We start from the raw sequence: 16,049 nt of genomic DNA on the forward strand, positions 1-16,049 counted from the left end.
AGGATAAGCACCTGGGCTAGTCTTGGTTGCATGGGGCAATGTGAAGGTGGCGAATGGCCCGTGCCCTATCTGTGCCTGAGCATTTTGGTCTAGTTTTCCACCAATCCTGAGCGGTTATGGGTCGGGCAGGGTGGAGTGTTGCTGTAATATGATGTGCAAGGTCCCACAAGCTTTGTGAGACGTGCTAAAGGGATTGAGCCATCCCCTGCGGTCAGTTTGATTTCTGCCAGCCCCCATGCCTCCTGACCACCTTGGTTAGCCGTGAAGGTGTGCTGGCACTGAACTGGGTCTGACTGTATCAATGCTGGGGCTACGAGAGCGGGTCGGGGGCTAGGAATCTTGCGGCGGGTAACTACCGAAGTGGTAAGTGCCGGGATTGAACGTTCAAGCCCTAGAATACCCTCACTGTCCCTGTTGCTGCTCAGGTGGAGGATGAGGTGTTTGAGGAATTCTGTCGAGAAATTGGGGTGAGGAACATCAGGGAGTTTGAAGAGGAGAAGGTGAAAAGGCAGAATGAGATAGCCAAGAAGAGGTAGGTGGATTGGGTATGAGTTTTCTTTATACTCACCTCTCACCTCCGACCTCTCCCAGGATACATGCTGACTTCCCAGTGCATTCAGGACGTTCTGTACGCACTGACCCTCCCCGCTGTCTGTCTGTCTACTCACTGACCCTCCCCGCTGTCTGTCTGTCTGTACTCACTGACCCTCCCCGCTGTCTGTCTGTACGCACTGACCCTCCCCGCTGTCTGTCTGTACGCACTGACCCTCCCCGCTGTCTGTCTGTACGCACTGACCCTCCCCGCTGTCTGTCTGTACGCACTGACCCTCCCTGCTGTCTGTCTGTACTCACTGACCCTCCCTGCTGTCTGTCTGTACTCACTGACCCTCCCTGTTGTCTGTCTGTACTCACTGACCCTCCCCGCTGTCTGTCTGTACTCACTGACCCTCCCCGCTGTCTGTCTGTACTCACTGACCCTCCCTGTTGTCTGTCTGTACTCACTGACCCTCCCCGCTGTCTGTCTGTACTCACTGACCCTCCCCGCTGTCTGTCTGTACGCACTGAACCTCCCCGCTGTCTGTCTGTACTCACTGACCCTCCCCGCTGTCTGTCTGTACTCACTGACCCTCCCCGCTGTCTGTCTGTACTCACTGACCCTCCCCGCTGTCTGTCTGTACTCACTGACCCTCCCCGCTGTCTGTCTGTACTCACTGACCCTCCCTGTTGTCTGTCTGTACTCACTGACCCTCCCCGCTGTCTGTCTGTACACACTGAACCTCCCCGCTGTCTGTCTGTACTCACTGACCCTCCCTGTTGTCTGTCTGTACTCACTGACCCTCCCCGCTGTCTGTCTGTACACACTGAACCTCCCCGCTGTCTGTCTGTACTCACTGACCCTCCCCGCTGTCTGTCTGTCTGTCTGTACTCACTGACCCTCCCCGCTGTCTGTCTGTACTCACTGACCCTCCCTGCTGTCTGTCTGTCTGTACTCACTGACCCTCCCTGTTGCCTGTCGGTACCCTGTGCTCACTGACCCTTCCTATTGAGTGAGCCCGCCCTGTTCTGAATGAGACCTACACCTTTTGCAGACTGGAGTTTGAGAACCAGAAGACAAGACTGGGGATCCAACTTGACTATGAGCGGCAACAGCTGAAGGAAGATCAGGACAAGGTGCACATGTGGGAACAAACAGTGAAGAAGGATGAGAATGAGATCGAAAAACTGAAAAAGGTACCAATTTGTTTCCTTTGAAAGCGGCGTGCTGTCAAAGCTGCAGACCTAGTAAGATATTTGTTTGAATTTGCCCCCCCTTGCTGCATTGCCTGTTTTCTCTGGCTAGAATTGATAACCTTAATAACACAGGGAGAGGCATTCTTTATGTTACCATAAGATGAAGACCTGAGAGCCGCCATGTTGCTGCACAAACTTTAACAAGACTAACACAAACGGAGGTAGCTTTCAGAAATGTTTTAACAAATTTTTACAAAAGGCTCGATTTTTCAAATGATAGTGTCACAATCACTGTGGTAAAAGTTTAAAAAGAATGAAACAAGCAATTGATTTGTCACCAAATGGATTCAGTTTGATTGACGACGGTCAGGAGGATGCAACCAGCCTGGTTCCTGGTTCCTGGCATGACAGGGCTGACAAATGAATTAGAATTAGCTTTATTGTCACGTATACTCAGATGAATACAGTGAGAAGTTAATATGTCATCGCTTACAGCTTAGGTACTAAGGTTCCTAGGTACAGCTGCTTCAGTTACAAGATCTTAGAAAATTAGAGAAGTAAAAAGTCCAGCATTGCAGAAAAAGACGTTCAGAACGGTCTTCCAGCCAGACCACGCTAGCACCTAGCCTTCAGTCCGCACTGTGCCTTGGTTCCAGAACACGTCTGGCTCAGGAGGCTGGAAGATTGCTCTGAAAATCGGTTTGGACAATATTTCCTGGAGGTTAGATAATGATGGGGGAAGGGGGTAGATCTCACAGAAACCCATAAACTTTTAACAGCACTAGACGGGGCAAATGCAGGATGGGTGTTCCCCATGACTGGAGTGTCCAGGACCAGGGGCCCACAGTCGAAGGATAAGAGATCAGCCAGTTCGGACTGAGATGAGGGGAAATATCTTTACCCAGAGAGTGCTGAGCCTGTGGAGTTCTTTGTCACAGAAGGCAGTCAGACACAAAACATTGAGCGTTTTCACAAAGGAGTTCACTATAGTTGGTTGGGGCTAAAGGGGGTCAAAGGGGTATGGAGGGGAAAGCAGGAGCAGCTGGATGATCAGCCATGATTGTGCTGAATGGTGTAGCAGGCTGAAGGGGCCAAATGGCCTAATCGTGATTGCTATGAGCCGCAGGTTGAGTGAGGTTGCTGGTGAATGCTGCGGATCACGCAGATTCAAGTCCCACCACAGCAACTGGTAAAATTTAAATTCAATTAATAAACAGAGATGATTAAAGCTGGAGAGAGTTCAGAAAAGATGTGACACAATGTTGTTGGGAGTGTTTGTGAAGTGGCTGAATAGGCTGGGACTTTTGTCACTGGAAGGGGTTGGAGGTTGAAGGGGTGACCTTTTGTAGAGATTTATAAAATCATGAGTGGCACAGATAAAGTGAATAGCGAGGCCTTTTCCCTAGGGAAGTTCAAATCTTTCCAAGGCATATTTCCAAAGTGAGATGAGGAAGATTTAAAAAGGGCATGAGGGGCAACTTTTTTTTACGCGGTGGTTCATGTGTGGAGTGAAGTTCCAGCAGAAATGGTGGGTGTGGGTACAGTCGCAACGTTTGAAAGACATTTTGGATAAGTACATGAATAGGAAACATTTGGGGGGATTCACGCCAAACACAGACAGGGCTAGCTTAGTTCGGGATTATAGTCTGCATGGGACTGGTTGGACTGAGGGGTCTGTTACCGTGCTGTATAACTCCAATTAAAAACTAGTACTGGTGATCAGGACAACGATCATCGATTGCTATTAAAACCCATCTACTTCACAAATATCCTTTCTGTCCTGAGAAAGGGACGCTGGACCTGAAACGTTTGGCTTCAGAGATGCTGCCAGACCTGAGCTTTTTCAGCAATTTCTGGTTTAGTTTCCATTTTGCTTTTACCTGTCTATCTTACAGACCGGCCGTGATGTCTGTGACCCTTAGCTCCCCTCCAGTTCAGTTAGGGCTGAGCAATAAATAGTAGCCGAGCCAGCCACGCGTATATCCCCTGAACACATTTTTTAAAACTTTACATTCTGCTGCTTTTGAAGTGGAACCTGTAGCCCCTCCCGATCCACTCGGAGAACCGGATTAGAGGGAGCTCGGCATGGGACAGCAGGAGAGTTTTGTTTCTGTGTGTCGGTGAGAGAGTCTGGCCAAGTCCTTGCAGCGGCTGCATTTTTCAGCTAACCTGTGTCTGTTTTCCAGGAGGAGCACAGGCACATGAAGATCATCGACGAGACTATGGCCCAGCTGCAAGACCTGAAGAACCAGCACCTTGCCAAAAAGTCTGAGGTCAGCGACAAGAACCACGAGATGGACGACATCCGCAAGAAACTTGGAGGAGCCAACAAGTCAGTGCAGAGGGGGAGAGCTGGGGTGGGGGTGGAATCGGCCGGTAAAATGGGACTACCTACTGACCCTCCACAGCGTGGGGAAAACAGGCAACCGGTTAAAATATCCCTACAGTGTTGAAACGGGCCATTCGGCCCATTGAGTCCACGTCACCCATCTGAAGAGCACCCCACCATGACCCACGCTGTGCCCTATCCCTGTAACTCTGCACTCTCCACGGTGAGCACACCTAGCCTGCGTATCCCTGGGGCAATTGAGCATGGCCAGTCCACCTTTACCTGCACATCTTTGAGAGGAAACTGGAAGAAGCCCATGTGGACACGGGGGCGAATGTGCAAACTCCACGCAGACAGTCACCAGAGGGTGGAATCGAACCGAGGTCCTTGTGCTGTGAGGCGGCAGTGCTAACCACTGAGGCACTGCCATTCAGCTGAGTAGGGCAGAAGGTGGACAGGGTAAGGCGTAGGGCTGGACTCCCGCAGTAAAATAGCTGTCACTCTTGCCACTTGCATGTGAAGGTGAGTTTGGGGGGGGGGGGGGGGGGTTTGGGATCGTGGTTATGACTGCACATTATCGTGCTGCAAACCTTCTGTTTAGTTAATTGGGGCTGATTAAGTCAATAACCAGTGTCCTAGAGACGTACAGCATGGAAACAGAACTCGTCCGTGCTGACCAGATATCATAAATTAATCTAGTCCCATTTACCAGCACTTGGCCCATATCCGTCCAAACCCTTCCTATTCATGTACTCGTCCAGATTCCTTTTAAATGACTTAATCAGCCCCAATTAACTAAACAGAAGGTTTGCAGCACGATAATGTACCAGCCTCCACCACATCCTCTGGCAGCTCATTCCATACACGCTCCACCCTCTGTGTGAAAATGTTGCCCCTTAGGTCCCTTTCCCCTCTCGCCTTAAACCGATGTCCCTCAAATTCTGGACTCTTCTCCCCCGCCACCACCCCAGGGAAGAGACCTTGTCTATTTACCCTATCCAGGCCCGTCATGATTTAATAGACCTGTATAAAGTCAGTGCGTGCATAAATCGCAGTCCTCCTTTTCACCAGCTCCCTTTTGTTAACCTTGACTGTGTCGTCTTGCAGGGAGATGACCCAGCTGCAGAAGGAGGTGACTGCCATCGAGACCAAACTGGAGCAGAAGCGCAGTGACCGCCACAACCTGCTGCAGAGCTGCAAGATGCAGGACATCAAGCTGCCCCTGCGCCAGGGGAGCATGGATGATATCAGCCAGGAAGAGGTGAGGGATTCCACATGCAGGCTGCAGGTCACCAGCTGGCAACGGGGTCTCTCATTGGAGCTGAAAATCCTGAATCCCCATCCCCTTTTTCTCAACCACCTCCGGTTCTGCACCTCCCTGCCTCTGTTATCCTGTAGCTGTAAACACTGAAGAAACTGGAGGAGTTGTACATTACATAAGAAATAGGAGCTGGAGTAGGCCATCTGGCTCCTTGGGCTGATCTTTTCATGGACTCAGCTCCACTTACCTGCCTGCTCCTCATAGCCCTTGATTCCTTTATTCAACAGTCTATCTTTGCCTTAAAAACATTCAATGAGGTGGCCTCAACAGCTTCACTGGGCAGGGAATTCCATAGATTTACAACCCTTTGGTTGTAGAAGTTCCTTCTCATCTCCGGCCTACATCTGCTCGCCCTTATTCTGAGGCTCGGCGCCATTTGGGCTGATATTTAATCACTGCAATTAGGGGGGAGTCTGGCCTTGCCCCTCCCGCAGAAGGAGCTTGGAAACATCAGGGCGGCACGGTGGCACAGTGGTTAGCACTGCTGCCTCACAGCGCCAGGGACCTGGGTTCAATTCCCACCTCAGGCGACTGACTGTGTGGAGTTTGCACGTTCTCCCCGTGTCTGCGTGGGTTTCCTCCGGATGCTCCGGTTTCCTCCCACAGTCCAAAGATGTGTGGGTCAGGTGAATTGGCCATGCTAAATTGCCCATAGTGTTACGTAAGGGGTATATGTAGGGGTAGGGGTATGGGTGGGTTGCGCTTTGGCGGGTCGGTGTGGACTGGTTGGGCCGAAGGGCCTGTTTCCACACTAAGTAATCTAATCTAATCTAATCAGTAATGGGACTGGGAGTTCTGCAGTATGGCTGTGCCCTGCTGGTATTGTCACTGGATTTATAATTCAAAGGGTGGGGTCCGAGGCGAAAGTTGTGGGGACATATTTCCAACTGTAAAGCTGCTACAGTCATGACCAGGAAAATCAAGTCGATAAAATGGTAAGAAGGTATTTGGTTTTGTCTTGATGAGCTAAGGCATAGAGTTCAAGGGCAAAGTTTCTGTTGGAACGATCGAAAACATTGGTGAGGCCACACAATAAGTGTGCAGTTCTGAAATCCAGCTTAGAGGAGGGATGAGCTGGCACTGGAGAGGGAGCTGAGGGAGATTTACCAGGACGTTGCCTTGGGCTGGAGAGTTTCAGCGATGGAGAGAGAGGTTGGGCAGACGGGGTGAAAAGCGAAAGAGCCGCAAATGCTGTAAATCAGAAACGAAAGCAGAAGTTGCTGGGAAAGCTCAGTGGGTCTGGGCAGCACCTGTGAAGAGAAATCAGAGTTAATGTGATTCTGCAGAAGCGTCAGTGGGCCTAGCAGTATCATTGCTGGACTGTTAATCTAGAGACCCAGCTCCGAATCCCATCATGGCAGATGGTGGAACCGGAATTTGATTTTTAAAAAGAAAATCTGGAGTTACGAGTCTAATGGTGGCTGTGAATCTACTGTCAATTGTCAGAAAAAGCCCATCTGGGTCTCTGATGTCCTTTTAGGGAAGGGAACTGCCATCCTTCCCTAATCTGGCCTCCATATGACTCCAGACCCATAGCAATGGGGTTGACTCTTAACTGAGCAATTAGGGATGGGTAATAAATGCTGGCCGAGCCAGTGACACCCACATCCCAGTTGTGAACGTGGCTCAGCCTTTCATCCATTGCCTCCATCTAAATTTCTTCCTGCATCATCAAAGACTCCTCCCAGCCCAGTTATACTCACTTCAGCCCTCTTCCATCAGTCAGAAGATACAAATGTTTGTTATACATGGAGGAATCGATTCAAGAACTGCTTCTTCCCCACTGGATTTAGACTTCTGAACAGACGTCTCGTATTTTAAATTTAATGTTGACCTCGTTCTGTGCATCCATAACGTTGTATTCGCTCTGTTTTATTAATGTAACACATTGTGTATGGGGTGGTATGATATGCCTGCACTAAGCCCCAATCAAAATGTTTCACTGTACCTTGGTATACATGAAAATAATAAATCAAATGAACTTGCTGCATTGTTCAGGCAGAGCTGAAAGATGGGGGTGTGGCAGGAGTGTCTAACCCTGACAGATCGGCAGCATTTGGCTGAGAGCTGGATGAAGGAACCCTGGCAGATTTAGGGGGTGGGTAGATATTGGCAAGGAGAAATGTTGCACAGGTTGGGAGTCAGCCCGGCATAAGCTGAGGGTCCCAGCTCCCAGGACAACATGGGAACCTTTTGTCACTCCCAACCGATGTGGAACTCCACTGCCTGTGCGTCTTCACCGCCCTTAACCCCTTTGTCACCGTCATTACCTTCCGCCCCTCCCACATCCAGTCCTGGCTTTTACCTACCCCGCCCGCCGCATTTTGTTTAAATTTAACTGGCTGGTGTTTTCCTCTTAGGGGGAATTGCAGTCCGAAGACACAGGAAACAGTTCGCAGAGGACCTCAAATGTGTGTGCGCGCGAGGCCATGATTGAGATAGACTACAGCGAGCTGTCTGAGGATCTGAAGGTAGGGTTGATGGCCAAGCCAGTCTGACAGACAGATGTGGCATCTGTTTTACATGTGTACTAGTGAGGAGTCATAGGAGGTCTTTCAACCTCTGGAGGCTGCCCTGCCACTTATTAAGGTTGTGGCTGATCAGATTGGAGCCAAAACACACCTTTTCTGTTGTGGTTCTGTTCGCCGAGTTGGGAGTTTTTGTTGCAGACGTTTCTAGGTGACATCTTCAGTGCTTGGGAGCCTCCTGTGAAGCGCTTCTGTGATGTTTCCTCCAGCATTTATAGTGGCTTGTCTCTGCCGTTTCCGGTTGTCAGTTGCTGTCCGCTGCAATGGCCGGTATATTGGGTCCAGGTCGATGTGTTTGTTGATAGAATCAGGGAATTCCTAGAGGCATGGCACTCATCCACCGATTCTATCAACAAACACATCGACCTAGACCCAATATACCGGCCACTGCAGCGGACAGCAACTGACAACCGGAAGCGGCAGAGACAAACCATTATAAATGCCGGAGGAAACATCACAGAAGTGCTTCACAGGAGGCTCTCAAGCATGGAGGATGTCACCTAGACAGGGGACGAAGCGTCTGCAACAAAAACTCCCAGCTCGGCGAACAGAACCACAACAACGAGCACCCGAGCTACAAATCTTCTCCCAAACTTTGAACTCCACCTTTCCTACCTGTCCCCTGTAAACATTGATTCCTTTGTCAATCTAAATCCCCCTAACTAAGCCTTGAATATATTCAGTGACCCAATGTTTGTTGCAGTCTAATGGGAGAGAATTCTGCAGCCCCGAATAACTCCCCTTCAGCTTCTGATAAAGGAAACTGCTGCCCGTAACCTGGTCTGACCCAATGGTGATTCTAGACTCAGTGATGTGGCTGACTCTTAACTGGGCAATTAGTACATGCTGGCCTAGCCAGCGATGCCCTTTAAAAGCTGGGAAGCCTTAGGAGTAGTTGGTGTTGGGCGAGTAATCCAGAGACCAGACCAATGCTGTGGACCTTCTGTAATTGACGCCAGTAACTGTGGATATTAAAAACCTGGAGGATAAGCAGAATATGCTGGTCTGGCTGCTCTAATTCTTCTACTTCTCTCAGTTTGAAATGATTGACTCTTTAAAATAAGACACTGATTCCTTTCAGACTGTCCATACTAGGGCAGCAGCAATGGAGCGTAGGTCCAACTTGTATTTCCCACCCACCATTCACATGCCAATTTCTAAATGCCTTTAAACCAGAGACAGCATGGTAGTTCCTCCGTCCAACACTAGATGGCACAGCTAGCTCAGATACACTCTGACTATCCTTGCTATGTGATATTAGAAGCTTTGGTGTAGTTTTCCCAGTGGAGTGAGGAGGGGAAAGAGCTTTATTTTGAAACCTAAGGAGGGAGTGTTTTATGTTGTCCCATGCAGGACGCATTAGCGGAAGACGAGGTCAAGATAGAATTGAATAGCCTGCAGCAGAAAGTGACAGAGCACCAGAATATCCTGCAACGGATTGCTGCGCCCAACATGAAGGCCATGGAGAAGCTGGATAGCGTGCGGGATAAATTCCAGGAGACCTCAGAAGGTTGGTCTTCACCCACTCGTGAAGGGCATCAGTGTCTGTTGATCAGTCACTCTGGAGTTAACCTCATGCGATGTCCGTCTCACTCATCCCATTGTCTGAGGATCAAACACTGGCCTCCTCAGTGATGTCCCTAGAAAGTACTACATTTTATTGTTAAGAATATGCACTCTATTCTCTGGTGGGGACTTGAATATGCGTGCGCTGTCAGCTAAGCCGTGGCTGCTGTGCCTTAATGTGTGAGTGGTTGTAGTCTATCCAGTCTGCGTGTACCTGTGCAACCTGAGCAGTATATGAGATGTAGGAGAAGATCACCACAGCTTGATGTTGTTCACATACGCATGCTATTCGGTAAAGACTTGGAGATCCTGTTCCCTCCTTTACCTTGAGCCTTATCCAATGTTAATTATGTCCTTCTTTTCCCTAACTGGTTTCCTATTCCTTTTTTTTTTCATGGACAGAGTTTGAGGCAGCAAGAAAACGAGCCAAGAAGGCCAAGCAGGCATTTGAGCAGATAAAGAAAGAGCGTTTTGACCGCTTCAATGCCTGTTTCGAAGCCGTGGCCACCAACATTGATGAGATTTACAAGGCTCTCTCGCGGAACAGTAGTGCACAGGTAAGAATGGAGAACATCCCTCTGCTCAACATTGACTTAATCCTTTCTGCATGAGCTGGGAGCCTCTGCTCTTTTGTATTCAGCTTACCCCTGCATCCCAGCTATTTCCTTTTATGTATAATTGTTTTGTGGGATGGTGGTGTCACCGGATAGTCCAGCATTTATTGCTTGTCCCTAATTGCCCTCTTGAGAAGATGGTGACCCGCTGCAGTCCATGTGTCGAGACACCCCACAGTGCTATTAGGCGAGGAAGTTCCAGGATTTTGACTCAGTTGACACTGAAGGGATGTTCCAAGTTGTGTGGCTCAACGGAGCATACAGAAGGTGTTGCCACCATAACTCTGCCCCTCCTGCTGTATCTAGGCATGAAGGTCCTGGGTCTGGAAGGTGTTGCTGAACAGTACGGTGCAGTTCTGTCAGTGAATGTCTGTCACTTCAGTTTGGCTGGTCTGCGGGCAGGTAGTCTGGGCGGCTGGGAGTAAGGGACCCTCTGTTTCACAGCTCAGCTGGAAAGATGGCACATTGTTCCTGATAGCCATGGCTTTTTGTTGGTGTGTTTCTGCCCATGTGTCGGCAGTGGTGTTGACAGTAAACACAGCCTATTTCATTTAAGTGTGAGCGGGTCCTGCCTCAGTGGGATAGCATGTTGGAAATCAAAACCCTGCTATCAAAGCAAAGGCCACACAATCGGATAGGGTGTTCAAGAAGGCTTATGGTGTGCTTGGTCGGGGAAGTCAAGATGTTATAAGACTTTAGTTAGGCCACACTTAGAGTATTGCATTCACTTCTGGTCGCCACGTTACGGGAAGGGTGCAGAAGAGCTTTACCAGGATGCTTCCTGGATTAGAGGGCAATGGCTATAAGGCAAGGCTGGAAAAACTCGGGTTGTTTTCTCTGGAGCGGCGGAGTCTGAGGCACGACTTCATAGAAGTCAGTAGATTCTGAGTTGCATAGGTAGGGTTGACAGTCAGAATCATTTTACCAGAGTTGACATGTCTAATACTAGGGGGCATGCATTTAAGGTGAGAGGGGGAAAGTTCAAAGGAGGGACAAGATTTTTACAGAGTGGTATGAGTCTAAAACGCACTGCTGGGTTGATGGAGGCAGATTCAATAGGGACGGTTAAGAGTCTTTTAGATAGGCACATGACTGTGGAGGAGTTTGGACCATGGGCAGGCAGAAGGGATTCGTTTTATTTGGTGTCCTGTTTGGCACATCATGGGCTGAGTTGTCACAACAGATAAGGATTTAATAAAGTGCTCAAAATTCCTCAATTTCGCTGACTTTCAGACCCAGGTTGACTGAAAGCACGGGCCATGTTCCTGTGCTTGACAACAATTGCTGTTCCACGTAAATAGATTGTGGCTACATGTAAATAGTTGTGAACTGTCTATGTACGACTCTTCCTTATACACATACAAACGGAGAAAAATATGGTGTTATGGATGGAGAGAAAAATGGTGAAGCAGTTCAGTGATCCCTGGTCACAGGATCTGCTGGTCTTGTGCTGCTCCACATGCTGCTGCTTTGTCTTCCTCTTTTGAATGGTTTCACTGGTTTGCATAAGGCACAGGGTGGCTGCTTCATGTTTATAAACAGGTCCATGACTGATTCTTGAAAAGTCATGGCTTACAGCACATGCTGGGAGGAAAGTAAGCTGGTTTTCCTCTGGCTTAGAGTAGCTTTTACTGCAGAGGGTGTAGCTCCTGAGCCGGTAGGGATTTGATGGGTTCTTTCCGAATTGTTCACAGCCCCAAACTGTTCAGTTGTCTGAGAACTGATCATATAGTTGTTGGCAGGCAGGAGTTCTTTGTCGTTGACAACTAGTCACCATACCCCACACCAATCACCACATTCCTGATGAAGAGCTTATGCTCGAAACATTGACTCACCTGCATCCTCGGATGCTGCCTGACCTGTTGTGCTTTTTCAGCAACACAGTTTTTGACTCTGATTTCCAGCATCTGCAGTCCTCACTTTCTCCTAACCAGTTATTTGTACCAAGCTAAGCTCCATTTGTACATAGCGCTTGGGCCCCAGTTCGTCTGCAAATTCACTTCAGTTCCTGCTGGAACCAGCAGCTGTGTAAACAGTGTTTACAATGAGGGCCAGGTTATGTTACCGTGAAATTAATCCTTAGTTCTTAAAACAGCTCGTTTCCCATTTCAATCCACAATTTTAAAAATACAGAAAAAATGAGAAGAAAACGCAGTCTTTGCAAAGGTGCGAAAGACACTGTGTGAGACTAAAATTGTGATATGCATATATATTCATCCGTGACCATGTTTCATTCACCTGCCAGGCGTTCTTGGGCCCGGAGAACCCGGAAGAGCCTTATCTGGATGGGATCAACTACAACTGTGTGGCTCCAGGCAAGCGGTTCAGGCCCATGGATAACCTGTCTGGAGGGGAGAAGACAGTGGCAGCCTTGGCTCTGTTGTTTGCCATCCACAGGTAGGGATGTTTGCGACTGTCCTGCGACTGTGGGGACACTGCAGCAAAGGGATGAGCTTGGCAGCTATCCTCTTTCTCAAACTTCAGCCACCGTTTGTTAGACTTGTCTCTATCACTGCGACAGCTTCAGCCACGTGTGTGCGCAGTTTTGTAATCACTGAACAAGAACAGGAGGAGGCCACTCAGCACTCCCCCTACTGAGCTTGTTACACAGGAACAGGAGGAGGCCACTCAGCACTCCCCCTACTGAGCTTGTTACACAGGAACAGGAGGAGGCCACTCAGCACTCCCCCTACTGAGCTTGTTACACAGGAACAGGAGGAGGCCACTCAGCACTCCCCCTACTGAGCTTGTTACACAGGAACAGGAGGAGGCCACTCAGCACTCCCCCACTGAGCTTGTTACACAGGAACAGGAGGAGGCCACTCAGCACTCCCCCTACTGAGCTTGTTACACTGGAACAGGAGGAGGCCACTCAGCACTCCCCCTACTGAGCTTGTTACACAGGAACAGGAGGAGGCCACTCAGCACCCCCCCACTGAGCTTGTTACACAGGAACAGGAGGAGGCCACTCAGCACTCCCCCACTGAGCTTGTTACACAGGAACAGGAGGAGGCCACTCAGCACTCCCCCACTGAGCTTGTTACACAGGAACAGGAGGAGGCCACTCAGCACTCCCCCTACTGAGCTTGTTACACAGGAACAGGAGGAGGCCACTCAGCACTCCCCCTACTGAGCTTGTTACACAGGAACAGGAGGAGGCCACTCAGCACTCCCCCACTGAGCTTGTTACACAGGAACAGGAGGAGGCCACTCAGCACTCCCCCTACTGAGCTTGTTACACAGGAACAGGAGGAGGCCACTCAGCACTCCCCCACTGAGCTTGTTACACAGGAACAGGAGGAGGCCACTCAGCACTGCCCCCCCCCCCCCCCCCCCCCCCCCCCCAGCTTGTTACACAGGAACAGGAGGAGGCCACTCAGCACTCCCCCCTGAGCTTGTTACACAGGAACAGAAGGAAGCCATACAGCTCCCCTGCTTGAGTCTGTTATGCAGGAGCTGGAGGCCATTCAGCCCCCCTTCTCAAGCCTGTTACACGGGAACAGAAGAAGGCCATTCAGCCTCCCCTCCTTGAGCCTGTTACACAGGAGCTGGAAGAGGCCCCGTTCGTTTCTTTTGGGGTGCATCTACACAGACAGAACGAAGATACACAGCAACATGATTTGTACCTTGATTCTCTCTTCGCACCTTTACTCTCTTTCTCTCTCTCTGCCCCAACTTAGAAAACAATCTACTGTTCATCCTGAGCATTCCAGTTTTGTTGAGTTCGGGTTAGCGAGTGGGACTGGGGGACGTTGCGTCAGAGTGCTGCTAACTGGGACTGTTATCTTTTCCCCAGCTATAAGCCAGCCCCGTTCTTCGTCCTGGATGAGATTGATGCTGCTCTTGACAATACAAACATTGGAAAGGTGAGTGTCTGTGTCTGTGGAGTGTGATTTGGGGGCAGGGTGTCTGTCTGGGTGTGGGGGGGAGGATGTATGCCGTGTGTATGTGTTGCATTCACTCTCTTTTGCATTTGTTTTTGCATTCTCCCTCTCACGTGCTTCTGTTTGCAGGTGTCGCTACTTCTTGTGGTCATTGATGTTCATTCCTTGGGCCCGCAGTCCTGTCAGACCCCAGCCATGCTCTCCTGTCCCACTCCGTCCCCATTTTTCACCCTTAGAGTGCCACTCTGTCTTCCCTCACTCACACTGGCTACTCTCCCTTGATTTGATTCCTGCGCACTGAGTGTGACAGCTCACCCTCACCCTCACCCCAGGATAATGTGGAAGTGAGTGAGGGGGAAAAAGCGGGGGGTGTACGTTACGTAAACCATTTGCTGCTCCTTCAGTGCCCCAGTTCACCCAGACAGCTGCTAAGACGTGAAGCTCAGGACACTTCCAGGTTACGTCGCTCTGCAGCAGACAGTCATTCTCATTTGGTAACCACTCTCCTGCTGAGTCAATTATCCCCAGAATCTGGATGGAGCAGTAGTGGGTGAGAGGATGCTGTGCTGCTCAGCGTTGTGTGCGCGCGCCTGTGTCTGTGTACAGAGGAGTCTGCAACTTTGTCTGGGGTGTGGAAATGCAGGGGTGGGTGTTGTGGAGATGTTAAGGGTGCAGCAGTTTTCACCAGGCTGAACAGACTTCCTTTTTCCCAGGTTGCCAACTACATTAAGGAGCAGTCCATGTCTAACTTTCAGGCTGTGGTCATTTCCCTAAAAGAGGAATTCTACACCAAGGCCGACGCGCTCATCGGAGTCTACCCTGAGGTACGTGGGAGTTTGATGGTCTGTTTCTCCTTCTCAGGCAGGTCAGTGCCAGTCTGAGTGAAACAACAACAATGTTTCAAGTCCAGGGCTCAGTGCCTTTGCAGTTCTGGCAAATGTTTGCCCTGTTGAGCGATTAATTCCTCTTCACCTGATCGATTCATAGGTAACTAGCTTTGAGGAATCTCTCGCAACCAGCAGTGAAAAGAGTCTTTCTCAGTCTTTTGCAAACCCCCCCGCCCTTCAAATGTCCTGCTGGTGCCCTGAAAGATTACAACCAATGCCCATACCTTGAGAAAGTCGCACTGTTGGAGGGTCAGTGCTGAGGGAGCATTTCTCCGGATAAGCACAGTTCTCTGCAACTGAAGGAGTATGACCAAACCGTGCCCACTTTTAAATCCACCGGGAGCCGACGGAACGTCTGGAATTGTCCACCGCCTTTTCATGGCCAGATCCTGGGGATAAGGCAGGAACAGGATACGATTTGTGGATATCAGCCATGATCGTAATGAATGGTGGTGCTGGCTCAAAGGGCCGAATGGCCTACTCCTGCACCTATTGTCTATTGATCAGTGTCAACTTGTCAAACACAGATTCATGGAGTTGTATAGCATGGGAATAGACCCTTCAGTCCAACTCATGCAAGAGAACCAGATATCCTAAATTAAGCTAATCCCACTTGCCAGCATTTGGCTGTAAACCCTTCTTATTCATGTCCCCATCTAGATGTCTTTTAAGTGTTTTACCAGCGTGCACCACTTCCTCTGGCCGCTCATTCCATACACTACCCTCTACAAGAAAAAGTTGCTGCTTGGGGTCTCTTTTAAATCTTTCCCCCCTCCTCTTAAAGCAGTGCCCTCTGGTTTTGGGCTCCCCTACCCTAGGGAAAATGACCTGGGCTATTCACCCCTATCCATGCCCCTCATGATTTCATAAACCTCTATAAGCTTATGCCTCAGCCTCTAACGCTCCAGAGAAAACAGGCCCAGCCTATTCAGCCTCTCCCTATGGCCCTAGCCCTGGCAACATCCTTGTAAATCTTTTATGAGCCCCACCAGCAAATTGCTGTATTTTGACATGCTTGCCTTTGTCCTGATGAGCTCTACAGGAAAATCTGTGACAATGCCTGTCTGTCTGGCGCTCTCTCTCTCTCTCTGTCCCGGGCGCGCGCGCGCTCGCTCTCTCTCTCTCTCTCTCTCTCTCTCTCTGTCCCGGGCGCGCGCTCTCTCTCTATCCCGGGCGCTCTCTCTCTCTC

General features: G+C 49.8%; 1 protein-coding gene across 1 annotated transcript in view; it reads left to right on the forward strand.

Moving 5' to 3' along the window:
* LOC132809051 (structural maintenance of chromosomes protein 1A) overlaps positions 1-16,049 on the forward strand; it is a 50,596-nt gene that overhangs the window by 28,648 nt on the left and 5,899 nt on the right. Inside the window, exons 15-24 of the mRNA XM_060822429.1 lie at positions 426-532; positions 1,590-1,731; positions 3,918-4,063; positions 5,168-5,321; positions 7,742-7,852; positions 9,263-9,419; positions 9,878-10,032; positions 12,335-12,486; positions 13,886-13,955; positions 14,687-14,797. Coding sequence (XP_060678412.1) covers positions 426-532; positions 1,590-1,731; positions 3,918-4,063; positions 5,168-5,321; positions 7,742-7,852; positions 9,263-9,419; positions 9,878-10,032; positions 12,335-12,486; positions 13,886-13,955; positions 14,687-14,797 — 1,305 coding nt within the window. The remainder of the gene's footprint in view (positions 1-425; positions 533-1,589; positions 1,732-3,917; positions 4,064-5,167; positions 5,322-7,741; positions 7,853-9,262; positions 9,420-9,877; positions 10,033-12,334; positions 12,487-13,885; positions 13,956-14,686; positions 14,798-16,049) is intronic.

The sequence above is a fragment of the Hemiscyllium ocellatum genome, unplaced genomic scaffold, assembly GCF_020745735.1.
Source record: "Hemiscyllium ocellatum isolate sHemOce1 unplaced genomic scaffold, sHemOce1.pat.X.cur. R, whole genome shotgun sequence".
Taxonomy (NCBI): domain Eukaryota; kingdom Metazoa; phylum Chordata; class Chondrichthyes; order Orectolobiformes; family Hemiscylliidae; genus Hemiscyllium; species Hemiscyllium ocellatum.